General features: G+C 39.4%; 1 protein-coding gene across 4 annotated transcripts in view; it reads right to left on the bottom strand.

The window, feature by feature from the left end:
- Window positions 1-19253, bottom strand: part of LOC140732103 (uncharacterized) — a 106434-nt gene extending 87181 nt beyond the window's left edge. For 3 of the 4 annotated variants that reach the window (XM_073054256.1, XM_073054258.1, XM_073054259.1), the window contains exons 1-4: window positions 19172-19253; window positions 17122-18435; window positions 9708-9776; window positions 330-354 (exon numbers count right to left, since the gene is read on the bottom strand). In XM_073054256.1, coding sequence (XP_072910357.1) covers window positions 330-354; window positions 9708-9776; window positions 17122-18420 — 1393 coding nt within the window. In that variant the 5' untranslated portion in view covers window positions 18421-18435; window positions 19172-19253. Of the gene's footprint in view, window positions 1-329; window positions 355-9707; window positions 9777-17121; window positions 18436-19166 lie in introns of all 4 variants that reach the window. The other variant, XM_073054257.1, reaches the window with a different exon arrangement.
- Between the last annotated feature and the right edge of the window lie 1640 nt (window positions 19254-20893).

The following is a 20893-nucleotide window of genomic DNA, read 5'->3' as shown; positions in this document are numbered from 1 at the left end:
CAGCAACGGGGATGGTGACACAGTACAGGATTAGACTGTGTTGTTATCCCTTCTGTTGGAGTCTGCTCTGCCATGAATAAGATGACTCCAAAAATCAGAAGTTTTTCTGACAGTGTTTCTGACAGAAAATGTAAGAGGAGAAAAACATTAGGAAGGCTATTCAGAAAATACACTTTCTCAGAATTGTTTAAAAGAAAACTTAAAGATATCATTAGTTAAACTGTGATAAACAGAAAAAGTTGAAATCAAGCCTCAAAACATCAGTATTTTAAGCGTGTAATATCTGTGGAGATGGGAACAGGATCCAAAAGGAATCCTGCAATACTTACCATACCATTTTAAAGCTGCTTCAATCTGCCAGAATGACGTTTGGAGAGAATCAACCGGGAAAAACAACAGAAAATGTTAGCGAGATTGTTTCTGTTGGGACATAAACAGAAACATTTTTATTAAAAATGCATCTTTTGCAAATTTTGTTCAGAAGGACACCATTTTGTTGCTTTCTTAAATCAATTTTTAAGACAATTGAGATTCATCTCCTTACAGGCAGCCACAAAACAAAGAAACTCAACAGAACCCATTAAAATATGACCAACAAACACTGAATGTGCAGGGACAGAGAAAACAAATTGTGCAAACAATAAAAGCAAGCAAATAGCATTCAGAACAAAGGTGAGTCCACAGAATTGAAGCCAGGCTTCACTGCAGCTGATTCGGGAACTCATTAGTTACAAGCCACAGCCTCGGTTCACCAAAGAGATGAGAAAACCTCATGAAGCAGCAAGCTGAACTGGTCTATCCCTCACCTCCGGCCCCAACAGCCTGACCTTTTCAACCTGGTCCAGTGCTTGAATCATCCATACCTCAGGTCATTCCTTGCTCTCGGACCAGGTCGTATAAGCCCCACTGTCTTGATTCAACCCATACGCTATCTTTCCAATTTGGCTCAGCATTTAAATTGATTAAACTTTGGGTCTTTCCTCACTCTCCAGGCCAGGCTTCGCCTCAATTCAGCCTTGTCTCAGTTCCGCCGCATCGAATTGCCTCCGTCCACTCCAGCAATGGCTTATTCCTGGTCTTGGGCCCCAACTCCACGGCCTCCATTCAGTCCATACGCGCCACGCTGGAACTGTCCTGACCCTTCAGCTCATACCACAAAAACTTCAGGTAAGACAGGCCGTTCAAAAGCTCAACTCCAAAAGGGACGTTACACGCGGTGATCGAATGATATTGATACCAATATGAAGTTAATTCATCTAAATTTGGCTTTTACTACTTTGAAAATAGAAGATTAAGAAGTAATCTAAGAAGTAATATTAAAATTATTTGACAAGACAGATACAGATTTTCTCTGATGAGGAAATCAAAGTTATAAATTTTGAAACTGTATAACTAGACTATACAGATTGTATTTTCCCCACATGAACAGTGGAGAAAAAAAATCAATCTCTCGAAAAAACTTGGAACAAAGGTGGAAAAAAAAGTGTAGAGCTACAAACTAGCTTTCATGAAACTAAAATACAGAATCAGCTCAAAGGACCAAAAAGGTATCCATGACTTAGCATGATAGAAACTACAGGGCAAATCTTGCAACTGTATTACCAAGATTAAATTGTAGCTTATTTTGCAGACCATAGATTTTGCTTTCATATTCATTTAAACAAAATGGCAAGTAGTTTTGATCAGAATACTAATCCTCAAGAGTTAGAACCATCAACATTGTTCCTTAAAATCATTCTATGCACTGTAGACTGGTGAAAATTTAATTAAATTCTAAGAGATCCCTAATTTGATGAAAATAGCAAGTCCACATTCACAATTGATTCAAAATATAAAAAGAATTAGTACAGTGGATTCCAATTAATTGGAATATATCAGGACCAGTACATCTTGGCCCAATTAGGTGGTTGCCCCAATTAGCCAAAGTTTCATGAAAATAGTTAAGGTACAAGATAGACAAATTAAGTAACAAATTTTGTACTTAAATGAAATACAGAACAAAGTAGAACACTACCAATATTACTAGAGTACTATAAAACTGTTCTTGTTCCTAACAGTTAGCAAGAGGATTTCATCCAGTGTATGCAATGAACATAATCAGTGCAGACTCCTAGTGCCCTTACGTAATGGAATGCTTTCATACAATATTGATGACTGCATCCTCCAAATCTTTATTTTCATTATAGCATTCAAGATGACTGTCGATACCTTCAAGTTGTTCTTAACTTGTTGAAGAACTGAAATCATTTCATTTTCACTTCCAGCTACTTCTGGCATCTCCAAGCCTGAATACTAGAAACTGCAGTGAGTAAAACGGTTCGGAATTGACTCACAGCAAATATCTAGCTGTCAATGACAAAAATCACTGCTTTTTGAACACAAACACATGCAACTGATACCATTTAAAAAACAATTTGCTCTAAGCACAGTGTAGCATATAATGATCTCACAAGTGTGTGTGACTAGCATTAGTTAGAATTTGTTCGGCAATAGTCTCACAGCCCAAATACACAACAGTGTCACAAAGAAATGAAGGGAATTCTGGCTATTTTCTCAATTCTTGTTATTTAAAAGTTGCTCTAATTAAGTGGCTGACCCCAGTTAACCAGAATCTACTGTACTTTGATTACTTTAGAATATTTCTAAACATTGAAAATAAAATACTGCTTGCGCTACGAATTTCAAACTGGTAAAATATTTTAGAAATATTACAATGGTTGACAGATTTTGCACATAGAAATGTGAGCTTCAATGTTTTGATTTCCCACAGGACAGACTCTGCTATTGCTGTCAAAATGCAAGACATTCAGCATTTTAACTTTCCTTTAGATTACAGGTGAAAAACTATCACTATTCAGAAAAATACTTTGTGTAACTAAATCTAAAATTCATGATTTCTAAGACTGGCAGTCGTTGCAACAATCAAGGAAAATACAGCCTGTTAATCCAGTAAATCCTCTTCATTCCTCCCAACCTAGAATACAATTCTCTGTTGGAAACTTGGATAGCGTATCCACAAATATCTTCACATATGCTCTTACTGCTATTCCTTGATCAATCAACTTAAAAGCACATCAAGGAGCAGACAGGCAACTCTCTCAGTAGCTTTCTCCTTCTTCTGTTAATGATTTAATGGAGACTGTCAAAATGTTCATGAGAAAACAAAGTGTGAGTGTCTGTCAAAATGGTGTTTAAATCTGGGTGGCCATGTTGACTTCTGAAAACACAAATACAATTCATTGAAATTGATTCTTTCTAATTCCTCTGAAAGTGATAGCATGATGGCTACCTGTCCAGGCTTCAATAGTATGACCACTTCTGTTGACCAGTCATTTGCACCATGAGGTGCAAATGGTGGACCAAGAACAGATTAAGAAACCATCATGATTTGCACATTCACAGAATACAGGATAAAAACAACGATTTCTTTTTATTTAAATTTATAAATCAGGTTTTAGTCTTCAGATGTATTCTCAAGAATAACAATGTGGAGCTCATACATTCAATGAAATGTAAATGCCCTGAGCAAATTAGCAAAAATAACAATCCTGTTTAAACAGATCTTTTGTATCTCACAGGCAGATTTCTATTTACCGTAGATTCCGGATTTTAAGCCGCTACTTTTTTCCCACATTTTGAACAGCTTTGAACTCTGCGGCCTTTAACCTGTAACCCTATCACAGGAAAATAAAGCTCGCAACATTTAGTCACGTTATTGTGAGCAGCAAAAGCAAACTAATTCACAAGTATAACTCAGCGCAAACGATGATCCTATTCTCAACTTTTCATCACACATGACTTAAGGTCTGAAAATGTGATATATGCTTTAAATTCCTGCAACTCAGTGATCAAGCAGCTCTGCAAAATGGGAAGCATAAATTTACAAACTCAAGAACCCCTATTTTCACTGAGAAAAATACTATTCTCCCCAACTTCAGAACACATCTAAACCTAGCCAGTCTAAAATAGTTATAAATGCAGGATTCTATAGATACTGGAAATCCAAAGCAACACATGCAAAATGGTGGAGGAACTCAGGAGGTCAGGCAGCATGTATGGAAATTAATAAATAGTCAACATTTTGGGCTGAGACCCATCAATCATTAGGACTGGAAAGAAAGGGGGAAGACACCCGGGTTCAGAAAGAAAGGGGGAAGATGCCTAAAATAGTTGTGGTCAAGTTATTTTGTTCCCATTTAGCAGCTGAATATGTACAGTTGCAAGAAAAAGTTAGTGAACCCTTTGCAATTTCCTGGTTTTCTGCATTCATTAATAATAAAATGTGATCTAATCTTTATCTAAGTCACAATAGTAGACAAACACAATTGGCTTGAAGTAAGAACACACAAACAATTGTATTTCTTGTCAATATGGAATATACTGTTTAAACAATCACAGTCTAGGGTCAAAAAAGTAAGTAAACTTCTGGGGTAATGCCTTCTACAAAAGCAATTTGGAGTCAGGTGTTCCAGTCAATGAGATGAGATTGGAGGTGTGGGTTGTAGAGATGCCCTGCCCTATATAAAAAAAAAGACATACAAAGTCAGGTTACGGACAGAACCTGCTCTTCTCAAGAAAGATCTGTTCATATGCACCATGCCTCAATTGAAACAACTTTCAGGACCTTAGAGGGATTGTAGAAATGGATGAAGCTGGAAAAGGCTACAAAAGCATTTCTAAACACCTAAGTGTTCATCAGTCCACAGTAAGAGAAATTGCTTACAAATGGAGAAATTCAGTACTATTGCTACTCTCCCTAGGAGTGGGCGTCCTGCAAAGATCACACCAAGAGCACAATGTGCAATGCTGAAGGAGGTGAAAAAGAACCCAAGGGTAACAGCAAAAGACCTGCAGAAATCTCCAGAACTTGCTGAACTCTCCATTCATGTGTCCACTATAAGAAAAACACTGAACAAGAATGGTGTTCATAGAAGGACACTACGGAGCAAACCACTGCTCTCCAAAAAATAACAACAAACAAACATTGCTGCATGTCTCAAGTTTGCAGAAGACCACCTGGATGTTCTACAGCACTTCTAGGACAACGTTTTGGCAGAAATGCACACCGCTATATTTGGAAGAAAGACGGCACTGCACACCAACACCAAAATTTCATCCAAACTGAGAAGCATGGTGGAAGGAACATCATGGTTTGGGGCTGCTTTGCTGCCTCAGAGCCTAGGCAGCTTGCAATCATTGAGGGAACAATGAAATCAAAATTGTATCAAGACATTTTATAAGAGAATATCAGGGTAGCAGTCCATCACCTGAAGCTCAATAGAAGTTGGATGATACAACAAGGCAATAATCCAAAACAAGAGTAAATGAACCACAGGATGTTTTAAAAAAAGATAATTCATGTTTTAGAATGGCCAAGTCAGAGACCAGACCTTAACTCATTTGAGATGCTGTGCCATGACCTGAAGAGGGCTGTTCATGCATGGTATCCCAGAAATATTGATGAACTGAAAGAGTTTTTTTTTATATGGAGGAATGGTCTAAAATTCCTCCTTGTCATTGTGTAAGTCTGATCAGCAGCTACAGGAAACATTTGGTCGAGGTTAATGCGGTTTAAAAATTTTTTTTTAATGAGTTTCTACAATACAACAAAAACCATCAACAAAATGGAGATTTATACAGTGCAAAACAAACTTGTCTATTATATATAATACATAACAATAAGGAAAAAGCACCCAAAGTAAAATCATATAAAGTTAGTGTCCTCCCCACCCTCCCACTACAAAACTCCAGGCCAACCATTTCAATGTGTGACAGAAAAATTAATCCGAGCGTTCAACCCCACAGAGCAGTAAATATATGTATAAAAATAAGAAAATATAATGACTACTACCAAAACTCTAATATAAATCACATAAAAAAAGTAAAACTTACTGAAAAAACAAGCCGAAAGTAAGGGATTATAGTACAAAAAAAAGGATAAACTTAATCCAAAGAAGAGTTGTGAAAGTATTCAAGAAAAGGTCCCCACACCTTATGAAACTTTATGTCCGAATTGAGAAGTGAATGATGAATCTTTTCAAGGTCTTAGCAGGACGTAATGTCACTGAGCCATTGAGCATGAGTGGGTGGGGCATCATCTCTCCATCTAAGAACTAATCGTCTAGCCAAAAGAGAGGCAAAAGATAACGTTCGACGTTTAGTCAGACTCAAATGCATGTCTACTTCACCCAAGTGCCAAAATGAGCAATCAGAGGGTTAGGTTCTAAGTGACAATTAAGAATAGATAGATAGATAGATAGATAGATAGATACTTTATTCATCCCCATGGGGAAATTCAACTTTTTTCCAATGTCCCATACACTTGTTGTAGCAAAACTAATTACATACAATACTTAACTCAGTAAAAAAATATGATATGCATCTAAATCACTATCTCAAAAAGCATTAATAATAGCTTTTACAAAGTTCTTAAGTCCTGGCGGTAGAATTGTAAAGCCTAATGGCATTGGGGAGTATTGACCTCTTCATCCTGTCTGAGGAGCATTGTATCGATAGTAACCTGTCGCTGAAACTGCTTCTCTGTCTCTGGATGGTGCTATGTAGAGGATGTTCAGAGTTTTCCATAATTGACCGTAGCCTACTCAGCGCCCTTCGCTCAGCTACCGATGTTAAACTCTCCAGTACTTTGCCCACGACAGAGCCCGCCTTCCTTACCAGCTTATTAAGACGTGAGGCGTCCCTCTTCTTAATGCTTCCTCCCCAACACGCCACCACAAAGAAGAGGGCGCTCTCCACAACTGACCTATAGAACATCTTCAGCATCTCACTACAGACATTGAATGACGCCAACCTTCTTAGGAAGTACAGTCGACTCTGTGCCTTCCTGCACAAGGCATCTGTGTTGGCAGTCCAGTCTAGCTTCTCGTCTAACTGTACTCCCAGATACTTGTAGGTCTTAACCTGCTCCACACATTCTCCATTAATGATCACTGGCTCCATATGAGGCCTAGATCTCCTAAAGTCCACCACCATCTCCTTGGTGATATGGGATAAAGTTAGAAAAATTTCTCTCTAGAATTTTTCTAGACTAGGACTATGAATAAGAGAAGCCTTGCCCCCTTTACAACGGGACTAATGTCAGGATAAAACCGCGATAATTTAGTTTTAGACATATGAGCCCTATGTACAACCTTGCAGAAGGCAGTGGCGAGCACATAAAGAGGTTGAGTTAACTGACTTAAGAATTGAATCCCAAACCGCATCAGATAAAGAAATATTTAAATCATGCTCCGAGGCAGTTCTAATTTTATCAAAGGGGGCTTGCCTCAAGATCACTAACTTATCACGAATAGTAGATATTAAACCTTTACCCAATGGATTAATACAAAGAAACAGGTCCACAACGTTTTTCTCAGGCATCTCAGGGAAGTTTGATATTAAAGGGTTAATGAAATGTCTAATTTGAAGATATCTAAAGAAATGAGTACCGTAGATTCCGGACTACAGAGCGCACCTGATTTTTAGCCGCTGGCACTAATTTTAGAAATAAAATCATTTTTTTAAATGTAAAGGCCGCACCGGATTTTAGGCCGCACCGGATTTTCGGCCGCAGGTGTCCCACGTTGTAATATGAGATATTTACACAGAAAGATATTACACGTGAGGATTTTTTTAACTTTTAATTAAATCCATATGGTAACAAAAACAAATACATATTGCAAATGCTTTTTTTCGAACCGTGCCCGTACGCGGCTACTTTTAAATATACGTTGCGTATACTTCTTTACTGAACAACATTCCAATATCTCCTAACGACTGGTAAAAAATATATATACTGCAGCCTACCAGGAAAAGTTATTGATACCTTTAATTTAAAAGCAGATTTCGCTCGGATCCAAAGCCGCTCGCGTAATGCCGCTCCCCCCCTCCTTTCCGTTTCATCGCAAACGGCATTTAAAAGCAGATTTCGCTCGGATCCAAAGCCGCTCGCGGAATCCGCTCCCCCCTCCTTTCCGTTTCATCGCAAACGGCATTTAAAAGCAGATTTCGCTCAGATCCAAAGCCGCTCCGCCGCTCCCCCCCTCCTTTCCGTTTATCGCAAACGGCATTTTTCCCACAAGACGCCGCGAAACCGGGTGTGTCGTCATAGCATCCCGCGATGTAGTACAGAAAACAAATATAGTTTAAACTAAGAGGGTAGGTAGCACAATGCTTCGAGTGTTTTCCATGTTGATGAGGGTGAGTACAAATGACTGATTTACAATAATTTAATTGTGAAAGTGCGCTTGATTTATCGTACAATTTCATTGGACCTCTGTGAACTACTCATCAATTTTATTGGTCTACTGTTACGAGGCAAAATGTTTACGAGGCGGCATGAAAAAAACCTTGCATTAGCCGCATCGGATTATTGGCCGCAAAGTTCAAAGCTGTTCAAAATGTGGGAAAAAAGTAGCGGCTTAAAATCCGGAATCTACGGTATTAGGTAGGTTAAATTTTGAAGACAGTTGTTGAAAAGTTGCAAAACGATTATCTATGAAAAGATCTTCAAAGCGCCTAATGCCCTTAATGCCATTAAAGGAGGCTCTACCAGTTATAAAATACAAGAGTTCACATTTTTTCTAGCCTGGACTGTGAATGATTAAACAATGTGTTTAATAAGGACAAGAAAAGTACAACTGTTGTGTGTTATTAGTTTAGGCAGATTGTGTTTGTCTATTATTGTGTCTTAGATGAAGATCAGACTACATTCTATGTGTAATTAATGCAGAAAAGCAGGTAATTGCAAAGGGTTCACAAACTTGTTCTTGCAACTGTAAATAAGAGCACATTTTTTGATCAGGGTGCAAGATCATCTATCTTTGAGGTATCAAGCAACAGAAGCCACAAATACATAACAATTATTTATCCAGATTTATTTATTTTCTCAATTTAAATTTTGCTTAGGTTTCTTTCTATCAAAGATTTCTTTAATAAATTAGTTCTTCAAAAGCAGATAACTTGATATTTACAGTGCTAAGCATGTTGTCATCAGAAAATTATTAAAAATTGAAGGAAAACTACTTGTACAGAATTCTTAAGTGTACAACAAACCTTGCAGTAAAGAAAACACAATTAAAGAAATATTTCAAGCACACATTCTGTTGATCAACTTTAATAAAAATTTATAAAAGGAACAATGAGGTTTATGTAACGGAATAATTCAGTTTTGCACACCAAATACAATGGAACCACAATTATGTCCCCTTAGAGAAAAGCGTGCAGCTGGATAACCAGCTCATTTTGATGTCTTAAGCATTCCTACCCTATTACTATTAACTGTTACCTCTGTAGGTTGCTGTCCCAATTATAAACATTTACTTTCCATTTGCAAAAACACACAGAAGTACTTCTGTTCTGTCCTATTTCTTTAGATAAATAGCTGAATAACTGAAAGAATACATCTGAGTAGTGCAAACTTTATTTCTGATTTCAACCTAAGATTGTATTTCCCTTCTCAATGAACAGTTCTATCACTGGTAGATATCCCAGTGGTCCTCAAATTTATTTCTGATCCTGTCTATTCTGCTTATAACTCTTCATTTTAACAAATAATTGAGTAAGGACATGGATAATCAAGGTCTCATTATATAAGAAAGTACAAAATATTATTACTATTTTCCAAGGAAGAATTTACTACTGAAATAAAGGAGTAAAGTGATCATTTGACAAAGACAAATTAATATACATATAAAAATTGTTCTTACCTTTTTATGTTTCAAGCCAAGGAAATGTGCTTGTAGATTCAGGGCAGAGCGGCAAGCTAATTTACATAACTAAAATAAAAATATTTTTAAAAAATCAACATTAGAAAAGAAAAACTAAATCACAAACTAAAAATGTCATTTAATTATTCTAATACATCTAAAATTGAGTATCAACAACTATCACATTTTCAATTTTTAAAACTGCAAATATTGTCCAGTGCGCCAAACTCAATAAAAGGACAATCATAGAACTTAGGTATTTGTAAGAGAAAACAGACTGCATGCTAAACAATTTGTATTTATGTGGTACTTTTAAAATATCTAAATATCTATAGGCACTTCATGGAACCATCAAACAAAACAGCAGAGATATTAGAAGATAAAAAGAGTATTTAACAGGCTATAAAGAGAGGTAGAGAAATGAAGAAATTTAAGAAAGAAATTAGAGTGCTTAGGATCTTGGCAGCTCAGGTACGCCAGCTACTAGTGAAATAATTAGATCTAAGACCAACGTGGGTTAACACTGGCACTGGCAAACAAATCTTAATGTGAGTTAGGACACTGACATCAAAGATTTGCTTGCCCTCACGTTTATGAAAGGTTTAAAAACAAAGTAGCCACTTAAAGGTGCATCAGAATAATTTCAACTGGACTAGTAGTTGATAGTTACACTGCAACACCCATGGAGTCACTGGGAAATACAACATGCAAACAGTCCTTTTGGCCCAGCTAGTCCATATCCCTCTAAACTCCCCCTATCCTATACAAATCCAAATGTCTTTTAAATGCTATTTTTATACCCATCTCAACCGCTGCCTCTGGCAACTCATTCCATGTATGCACCACCCTCTGCGTGAAGTAGTTGTCCCTCAGTCCCCTTTTAAATCTTTCACCTCTCCAAGCCCTTTATTTTAGTTCCCCTTCCCTGGAAAAAGAACTATGCACATTCACCATATCTATATCCCTCTTGATATTATAAATTTTGTAAGGGCACCTTTCAATCTTTACTGTTCTAATGAATAATGACCTAGCCTGCCCAACCTGAACGGTATAACTCAGGCTCTCGATTCCCAGCAGCATCTCAAAACTTCACTGCACTTTTTCTAGTTCAATGATGTCTTTTCTAGAACAGGTCAAAACAGGGGATGATTAGAGATAGCCAGCACAGCTTTGTGAATGGGTGACCATGTCTTACAAACATGAGCTTTTTGGTGAGGTGACCAATAAAGTTGTACGGGCAGGGCAGTAGACATGGTTTACATGAACTTCAGTAAGGTTTTTGACAAGGTTCCACATGACAGGCTGCTCGAGAAGATAAGGGAGAACTGACTAATCACTCCTGGTCTCATGGTAAAAAGCAAAGGGAGATATTACTACCTACAAAGTGAAATTCAATAGCATGAATGGTAGCGTTTCACTACCAGATGAACTCAATGCCTTCTATGCACGCTTTGAAAGGGAGAACACAACTATGGCTGTGAAGATTCCTTCTACACCTGATGACCATGTGATCTCTGTCTCAGAGGCCGATGTTATGCTGTCTTTAATAAGAGTGAACTCTCGCAAGGCAGCTCCCAATGGAATACCTGGTAAGGCTCTGAAAACCTGTGCCAACCAACTGGCTAGGAGTATTCATGGATATTCTCAACCTCTCACTGCTACGGGTAGAAGTTCACAGTTGCTTCAAAAAGGCAACAATTATTCCACTGCCTAAGAATAACGTGAGCTGCCTAAATGACTATCGCCTGGCAGCACTCACATCCACAGTGATGAAATGCTTTGAGAGGTTGGTCATTACCAGACAGAACTCCTGTCTCAGCAAGGACCTGGACCCATTGCAATTTGCCTATTGCCACAATAGGTAACAGCAAACGCAATCTCAATGGCTCCTCTCAGGGCTTTAGACCACCTGGACAACACAAACACCTATGTCAGGATGCTGTTCATCAACTATAGCTGAGCATTTAATACCATCATTCCTACAATCCTGATTGAGAAGTTGCAGAACCTGGGCCTCTGTACCTCCCTCTGCATTTGGATCCACGATTTCCTAACCAGAAGGCAACAATCAGTGAGGATTGGTGATAACCATATAACAATTACAGCACAGAAACAGGCCATCTCGGCCCTTCCAGTCTGTGCCAAACATCTACTCTCACCTAGTCCCACCAATCTGCACTCAGCCCATAACCCTCCATTCCTTTCCTGTCCATACACCTATCCAATTTTTTTTTTAAATGACAATATCGAACCTGCCTCTACCACTTCTACTGGAAGCTCGTTCCACACACCTACCACTCTCTGAGTAAAGAAGTTCCCCCTCATGTTACCCCTAAACTTTTGCCCCCTCTCAACTCATGTCCTCTTGTTTGAATCTCCCCTACTCTCAATAGAAAAAGCCTATCCACGTCAACTCTATCTATCCCCCTCAATTTTAAATACCTCTATCAAGTCTCCCCTCAACCTTCTATGCTCCACAGAATAAAGACCTAACTTGTTCAACCTTTCTCTGTAACTTAGGTGCTGAAACACAGGTAACATTCTAGTAAATCTCTGTACTCTCTCTATTTTGTTGATATCTTCCCTATAACTCAGTGACCAGAACTGTACACAATACTCCAAATTTTACCTCACCAATGCCTTGTACAATTTTAAAATTACATCCCAACTCCTATACTCAATGCTCTGATTTATAAATGCCAGCATACCAAAAGCTTTCTTCACCACCCTATCCACATAAGATTCCACCTTCAGGGAATTATTCATCATTATTCCTAGATCACTCTGTTCTACTGCATTCCTCAATGCCCTACCATTTACCATGTATGTCCTATTTTGATTAGTCCTACCAAAATGTAGCACCTCACACTTATCAGCATTAAACTCCATCTGCCATCTTTCAGCCCACTCTTCTAACTGGCCCAAATCTCTCTGCAAGCTTTGAAAACCTACTTCATTATCCACAATGTCACCTATCCTAGTATCATCTGCATACTCACTAATCCAATTTACCACCCCATCATCCAGATCATTAATGTACCGTAGATGTTGGATTATAAGCCGCTACTTTTTTCCCACGCTTTGAACAGCTTTGAACACTGCGGCCTTTACTACGGTGCGGCTAATGCATGATTTCTTTTCATGCCGCCAAAAACATTTTGCCTCGTAACAGTAGACCAATAAAATTGATGAGTAGTTCACAGAGGTCCAATGAAATTGTACGATAAATCAAGTGCACTTTCACAATTAAATTATTGTAAATCAGTCATTTGTACTCACCCTCATCAACATGGAAAACACTCGAAGAAAAGCATTGTGCTGCCTTTATGGCAGTTATTTAGTTTATAATATTTTCGCTTAGTAATTCATTTGTTAGTATTTTCTAGTTGAATAAAGTATCTATCTATCTATTTGTTTTCTGTACATCCCGGGATACTATGACATCACATCCGGTTTCGCCGCGTCTTGTGGGAAATACCGGTTTGCGATAAACGGGAAGGTGGGGGGGAGCACATTAGCCGAGCACATTACCCGAGCACATTAGACCCGAGCGAAAACGCTGCTTTTAAGTTAAAGGCGCTCAATAACTTTTCCTGGTAGGCTGCAGTATATATATTTTTACCAGTCGTTAGGAGATATTGGAATGTTGTTCATGCACTGTTCAGTAAAAAAGTATACGCAACGTAATTTGTGTGTTACCGATACGTATGTATATTTAAAAGTAGCCGTGTTAGAGGCACGGTTCGAAAAAAAGCATTTGCAATATGTATTTGTTTATGTTACCATACGGATTTAATTAAAAGTTAAAAAATCCTCACGTGTAATATCTTTCTGTGTAAATATCTCATATTACAACGTGGGACACCTGCGGCCTAAAATCCGGTGCGGCTTGTACAAGTACAAAATTGATTTTCTTTCTAAAATTAGAGCCAGCGGCTTTTAATCAGGTGCGCTCTGTAGTGCGAAATCTATGGTATATGACAAACAACATTGGGCCCAGTACAGATCCCTGAGGCACACCACTAGTCACCGGCCTCCAACCTGACAAACAGTTATCCACCACTACTCTCTGGCATCTCCCATCCAGCCACTGTTGAATCCATTTTACTACTTCAATATTAATACCTAACAACTGAACCTTCCTAACTAACCTTCTGTGTGGAACCTTGTCAAAGGCCTTACTGAAGTCCATATAGACAACATCCACTGCTACACCCTCGTCGACTTTCCTAGCAACCTCTTCAAAAAATTCAATAAGATTTGTCAAACATGACCTTCCATGCAAAAATCCATGTTGACTGTTCCTAATCAGACCCAGTCTATCCAGATAATTATATATACCATCTCTGAGAATACTTTCCATTAATTTACCCACCACTGATATCAAACTTACAGGCCAATAACTGCTAGGTTTACTCTTAGAACTCTTTTTAAACAATGGAACCACACGAGCAATACGCCAATCCTCCTGCACCATCCCCGTTTCTAATGACATAGAAATGAGGAATGATAACATATCCTCCTCGCTGACTATCAACAATGGCGCACCTCAGGGGTGTGTGCTCTACTCTCTATATACACATGTCTGTGTGGCTAGGCATAGCTCAAATACCATCTATAAATTTGCTGACAATACAACATTGTTTGTAGAATCTCAGGTGGTGACGAGGGCGTACAGGAGTGAGATATGCCAACTAGTGGAATTGTGCCGCAGCAACAATCTGGCACTCAACGTCAGTAAGACCAAAGAGCTGATTGTGGACTTCAGGAAGGGTAAGACAAAGGAACACATACCAATCCTCATAGAGGGATCAGAAGAGGAGAGAGTGAGCAGCTTCAAGTTCCTGGGTGTCAAGATCTCTGAGGATCTAACCTGGTCCCAACATATCGATGCAGTTATAAAGAAGGCAAGACAGTGGCTATATTTTATTAGGAGTTTGAAGAGATTTGGCATGTCAACAAATACACTCAAAAACTTCTATAGTTGTACTGTGGAGAACATTCTGACAGGCTGCATCACTGACTGGTATTGGGGGGGGGGGGGGGGAGAGGGAAGAAATACTGCACAGGACCAAAAGCTGTAGAGCGTTGCAAATTTAGTTGGCTCCATCTTGGGTACAAGCCTACAAAGTACCCAGGACATCTTCAAGGGGTGGTGTCTCAGAAAAGCAGTGTTCATTATTAAGGATCTCTAGCACCCAGGGCATGCCCTTTTCTCACTGTTACCATCAGGTAGGAGGTACACAAACCTGAAGGCACACATTTAACCATTCAGGAACTGCTTCTTCCCCTCTGCCATCTGATTCCTAAATGGACATTGAACCGTTGGACACTACCTCATTTCTTTTAATATACATTATTTGTTTTTTTGCATGTTTTAAAAATCTATTCAATATACGTATACTGTAATTGATTTACTTAATTATTATTTTTTTTATTTTCTCTTTCATATTTGTATTGCACCGAACTGCTTCTGCTAAGTTAACAAATTTCACATCACATGCCGGTGATAATAAACCTGATTCTGATTCTGACGTTGGAAAGTTGCTCTTTGGACTGACAGCCCATGACCAGTGGTGTGCCTCAGGGGTCAAATGTTTGGCCCATTGTTGTTTGTCCTTGATATCAACAATTTAGATGAGAATTTACTTGGTTAGTAAATTTGCAGAATACACTGAAGTAGATGTTATCTATGTGGAATCAGCTGTCAGAGGAAATGATTAATGCAGGAACAATAACAACTATAACACAGTTGGATAGGTGTATGGTTCAGAAAGGTTTAAAAGGTTATGGGCCAGTTTCTAGGCTGTACAGCTGCTCTATGACTCTATTATTCTAAAACTGTACACAATATTCTAATTAGTATCAGTAATATCTTGCACAACTGCAATATAATGTCCCAACCACTATACCCAGTGCCCTGACTGTTGTCCAGCATGCCAAGTGCCTTTTCACCATCTGCCTACTTGTGACACTGCTTTCAGCAAACTATGCCCTTGTCCTTCTAGACCGTATGTATATTCCATAAAACTCACCAGTGCCCTACCACTCACTGCACAAGTTCTAGCTTCCCAAATTGATACTTCCCACTTATCTGAAATTAAAGCTATTTGCCATGCCTCAGCCACGTACCCAGCTTATTCCCCTGTAATTTTGATAACCTTCTTTATTGGCTTTGATCTCTGCTATTTTAGTATCATTTACAAACTTACTAACCATGTCTTGTACATTTGCATCCAAATCATTTATACTAATAACAAAAGGCCCAGCATCGACCCCATGAGATCAATATCTGTTCACGTCCATGTTACTGGCCCTTGAACACAGTGCAAAAGCTTAGACTCCAGTGTGTCCTCTAATTCCCCCACATCCTTGTCCCAAACCCCAACCTGACCCCTAACTCTCCCTCTGGCCCCAAACCCATCCCTACAAACCTAAAAAAAACTTTAAAAGCCAGCTAATTTTGAGCCACAACCTGGACAGAGACTGCAGGTCAGCACCATCTTGACCTTACAGACTAGCCAGCTTCGTGGAACCTTAACAAAGGCCTTATTAACGTCTTAGTCTACCTCTTTTGCTCTTTTTAAACAATGGAATAACAATAACAGTCCACAATTCCTGTAGTTAAAAGGAACTGAAGGTCAGACACTATTTGTTCTTCGCTCTTTCAATTGAATGAGATGTACTAATCCATATCAAATGGTTTATGTATCCTTAAAGATGCTAGACACCTTACATTTACAATATTCATCACACTGGGTAATGCACTCGTCTTCAATATCAGTGTTTGCTCTACCAACTTTATGAGCACAAAAAACATTATTCTTTTGGAATGATATCAATGTCTTTACCTACATTCATAGGTTATGGTTTTGGTTTTAAAAAAATCTTTCTTTCCTTTGTAATCCTCTTTTCTATCACCCCTTTACAAAGCGTCTTGATATTTTTTGTTCATTTTAGATATTATTGTTTTTTTAATTTTAATCTTATCCCAGCATTCTCTGATTGCTTCTAGGTCTTCAGTAATGCTCAGCTCCAGTATTCTTCAGCTGCTTCTTTTTGTTGCTATATTCATCCCTGGGGTATCTCAAGGGGACAGGACAAAAGTTAAGGATAAAAGTGAATTTTAAAAAGGGGTATCTGTAATTAGTCTCAGTATCATTATTCAACAAAATTGCACTGAACATTGTCTATTTCGATACTGCAGGGATGGATACTGTAACTACTTTTAGTATTACACAGAATATACAACCCGATTAACATCTTTGGAAATGGAAGTCACTTAATAACTGCCCTGCTCATTTTAGTTGAACAAATCTGATGACAACATTGTATGATCTCTAAATATTGCAACTTAGATTTAAATATAAAGTGATGCAGAAAACGTCAACTATTTTTCCAAGATTATACTTACATCACACCAAAACTTTCTTACTACTTTACCCCCTTTACGACACTGGGTTACGTTCTTTTTAGCTGAGATCTTGTCCTTGTTTTGTTTATCATCCACATTCATCATTCCAACTGCAGAGTCTTGAGTACCATTTGTCAAAATTGATTCCGCACTGAAACGACTTTTCTCATCTGGCTCAGATTCAATTTTCTCTGCTCCTGGAGCATTCAAGTTTACATTTTCAATACTTTTGAAACTTCTTTCCATTTTAAATTTCCCCATTTTCCTACTGTAGGTTGGGAATCTCTTTCCAGTGAACAGAAAAGTTCTTTTACCAGTTGACAATAATTTGATTGTGCACGTGGCATTTGTCAATTTTCTACCATCAAGTGTCTTAGGTTGATCTGAGCTTGTTCCACTTGTAGTGTCATCTTTTTCATCATCATTAATTTGGCCTGATTCACAGGAATCTCCACCTTGTCCACCCAAATCACCCTGATCCTGGACAAGGTTTTGTTCACTCTGAGCTTCACTGTGCCCATTGATAGGATGATTTTCAGCTCGGTCCAACTCACACAGAGTTTTATTTTGTCTTCTGGTTGATTGCTCTTCAGTTTTCTCCAGATCACTGTGACCTTTACCTTGTCCATAATTGTCAGATTTATCTTCAACTTGGCCCAATTCAAACAGAACTTCATCTTTTTGACCATTATCAGGTTGACCTTCAACTTGACCTGACTTTCCCAGAACTTCAGTATGTTCAGCACTGATTGACTGGCATTCAAAATTAGTTGACGTGCTTAGAGCTTTACCTTGTTCATTCCCAACTATCTGTTGTTGAACCTGCTGCATCTCACTCCAAACTTCACCTTGTCCATCATCAGAAGCTTGAATTTGGATTTGCACCATCTCACTCTGAGATACATCTTTAACACCACTATTACTTGGAGGTTGAGGTTCATCCACATCAGTGCTTTCCTGAATGTGCAGGCGGTCAATATCATCCATTGCCTTATCACTTATGCCATTGTTAGCTTCAGTTTGAGCTTTAGCAGTGTCACTCTCATCCTCATGTTGTCCACTTGTCTGAGTTCTGTCTTGCCCTGAGATAGCTTCTACTTTATCTTGCCTATTAATGAAGTCATTTTGAAGTTGGATTTCAAGGGTCTCACCTGGAATGTTTTTACTATTATCTTGATGTTGCAGGTCACAAGAGTCCTTGCTTGCAATTTCTTTTCCATCATTAGTTGGGTCTTCACTTGTTTCACTCTTAAATGTGTCTTCTTTGAGAGCATGGACAATTTCATATGCATCACTCATGTTTCAATGAAAGACCTGCAACATGTTTGAATTGGGATCATTTAAAATGTAACTCAATCAAATGTAGGCATACCTATTCCGTAGCATTAATTAATTAAAATCGCCTCGTAAAATAAGACCCCAGACTACCACTGGGTCCAGTTGCCAATTAACCCTTTGAGGTAATTCCTACCGTCGGGCCTTAACTAGGTGGCAGGCGATGTCGACACTCTTTCCCTCCATCTCCCCAGCCCCCGTCTGCACCGACTGGGCAGCGCTGTTTCGATACCGCCACCTCGTGTTTAAGATTCCATATTTACACCACTATCCCAGAGATTTTTTCGTGTTATTTTATGATGGCCGTCAACAGGCAAGAACCTCCCTCTTTCTTGTCCGGGAACCCGAACCCCTTTAATATACACACGAGATGGTGTCCCATCTTTACCCCTCGTGGGTCTAGCTCATCCATCCAAATTGGCCAGGCTGCCAAACCCCGGTACTGGGTTGTGTGTGTGTGTGTGTGTGTGTGGGGGGGGGGGGGGGGGGGGGGGGCGAGTTAAGTAAGATAGCATGCGAAGTGGGGAAGAGTGGACTGGTGCGCTTTGAAGGCTTTACTATGCTGAGCCGACAACCAGCAGGAACGTAACCCAAATCGGGATCCAGCCACACTGTACACCCTCCCCCCGCCCCTCAATCTACTCCACCCGGTAACACAAACGCTGAACCACGCCACATTTTCTGGCGCTGCCAGTGGGGAATAAACCCACGTTACCGAGCCGCCGCTGTGAAATCCTCACGGCGCCACTCCAGCCCAGAATATCACCAAGCTGCTTCCGTTCGCCCTCAACGTCACTTCCCCCGAGGCGGAGCCAAGCGGCGATAGGTATCTGCTTGGAGTGTGGTGTGGTGGTGTATTTGTAAAATGTTAATTTCCAAAATCATGTCATTTTAATCAGCTGTTTCCAGTTTTTAAATTTTGCAGCATCGTATGGAAACATTGATAATAACAAAAGAACTCAATACATATAGAACAATACAACACAACTAGTCTCTTCAAATCATAGTGGCCGCAGTGACCATAATATAAACTCAGATTAATCTCGTTTTCTTGCCAATGGTCTATTCCCTGTGATTTGTATAATGTGTTGCACGTTTATTATGGTAACTTGTCACATGAGTGGGGGCGCGGTAAAAGCGAGGGGAAGCATTCATCTATTCTTGTTTTTTTGTGTGTGGCCGTTTGTAGCTTGCAACGTTTTTTCACTGATATAACGCTGAACGGTGTTCAGCTTACACTTGCGAATGTTTAGTTTCATCGCTTCGAAAGCGTATATTTGCTCATTGCTAATGAAGGATTCAACTTTTGGAGCAGTCATTGCAGCTGGGGGCGCGTCCTGCAATTATAACAGTCGCAGGCTAGCGGCAATCGTTTTGTTTTGGTTTTGTATTGCCGCTACATTTCTGTCAGCGAGTTATGCGAGATGAACCACTAAGCATTTGGATCTGTCAGTGCAATTAAGAGTACACAGCCTGGAGAAGCTTGTGGCAAGTAATGATCTTTTTGATTCATGTTGTGGGTTTGGATTTGAAACGGTTTTAAAACGGTCAGTACTTCTTGTTCAACTGGTGGACTGAAAAGCTGTATGTTGTGTTTGCCTGAGGAGTTCAACAACTTGGTTCTGTTGAAAGGATAATTGAACAGCCGTCTTCAGGTCATGCCACAGCATTTCAATTGGGTTAAGGTCTGAATTCTGACTTTGCCATTCCAAAACATGAACTTTCTTCTTTTTAAACCATTCTCTTCTTGTTTACTCGTGATTCAGATCATTGTCTTGTTGCATCTTCCAACTTCTATTAAGCTTGAGACAGACCGCTACACTGACATTCTCCTGTAAAATGTCTTGATACAATTTTGAATTCATTGTTCCCTCAATGATTACAAGCTGCCTAGGCTCTGAGGCAGCAAAGCAGCCCTAAACCATGATGGTTCTTCCATCATCCTTCATAGCTGAGATGAGGTTTTGGTGTTGTAACACTTACCCAAAAGGCTGGTATATGTCTAGGGGAAAAGGAGATCCTGCCACTCACCAACCCCGCCTCCCGTACACGCACGTGCTGTGAGAATCGCGTTTATGCCTCGCGCCCGCCAACAGTATCAAACCCACAACAAATACCGGTATGAAATACACTTTACAGAGTTTACTAAAATTAAGAGTATTAGGCAATACTATATATATATATATATACAAGAAAAAAACAAAAGGCGCCAACTTATCAAAGTTCAGTCAGTGCACTCGTAGGAGCTCAACCAGCGAACCATTCGACCCCTCGTCGCTTACCTCCGACTTCCACCTCTTCCACCTCGGACTCCCCGGTGGTCTTCCGAGCGCACGTCCACCTTCCTCGGCGTCTCCCTCCCGACTCCCTTCACTCCCAAGCCCGCGCAACCCCTCCCCCAAGTTCCCAGCCTCACAAAACACAATAACATTCCCCA

The sequence above is a fragment of the Hemitrygon akajei genome, chromosome 8, assembly GCF_048418815.1.
Source record: "Hemitrygon akajei chromosome 8, sHemAka1.3, whole genome shotgun sequence".
Classification (NCBI taxonomy): Eukaryota; Metazoa; Chordata; class Chondrichthyes; order Myliobatiformes; family Dasyatidae; genus Hemitrygon; species Hemitrygon akajei.
This window is presented reverse-complemented; position numbering and strand designations above follow the sequence as displayed.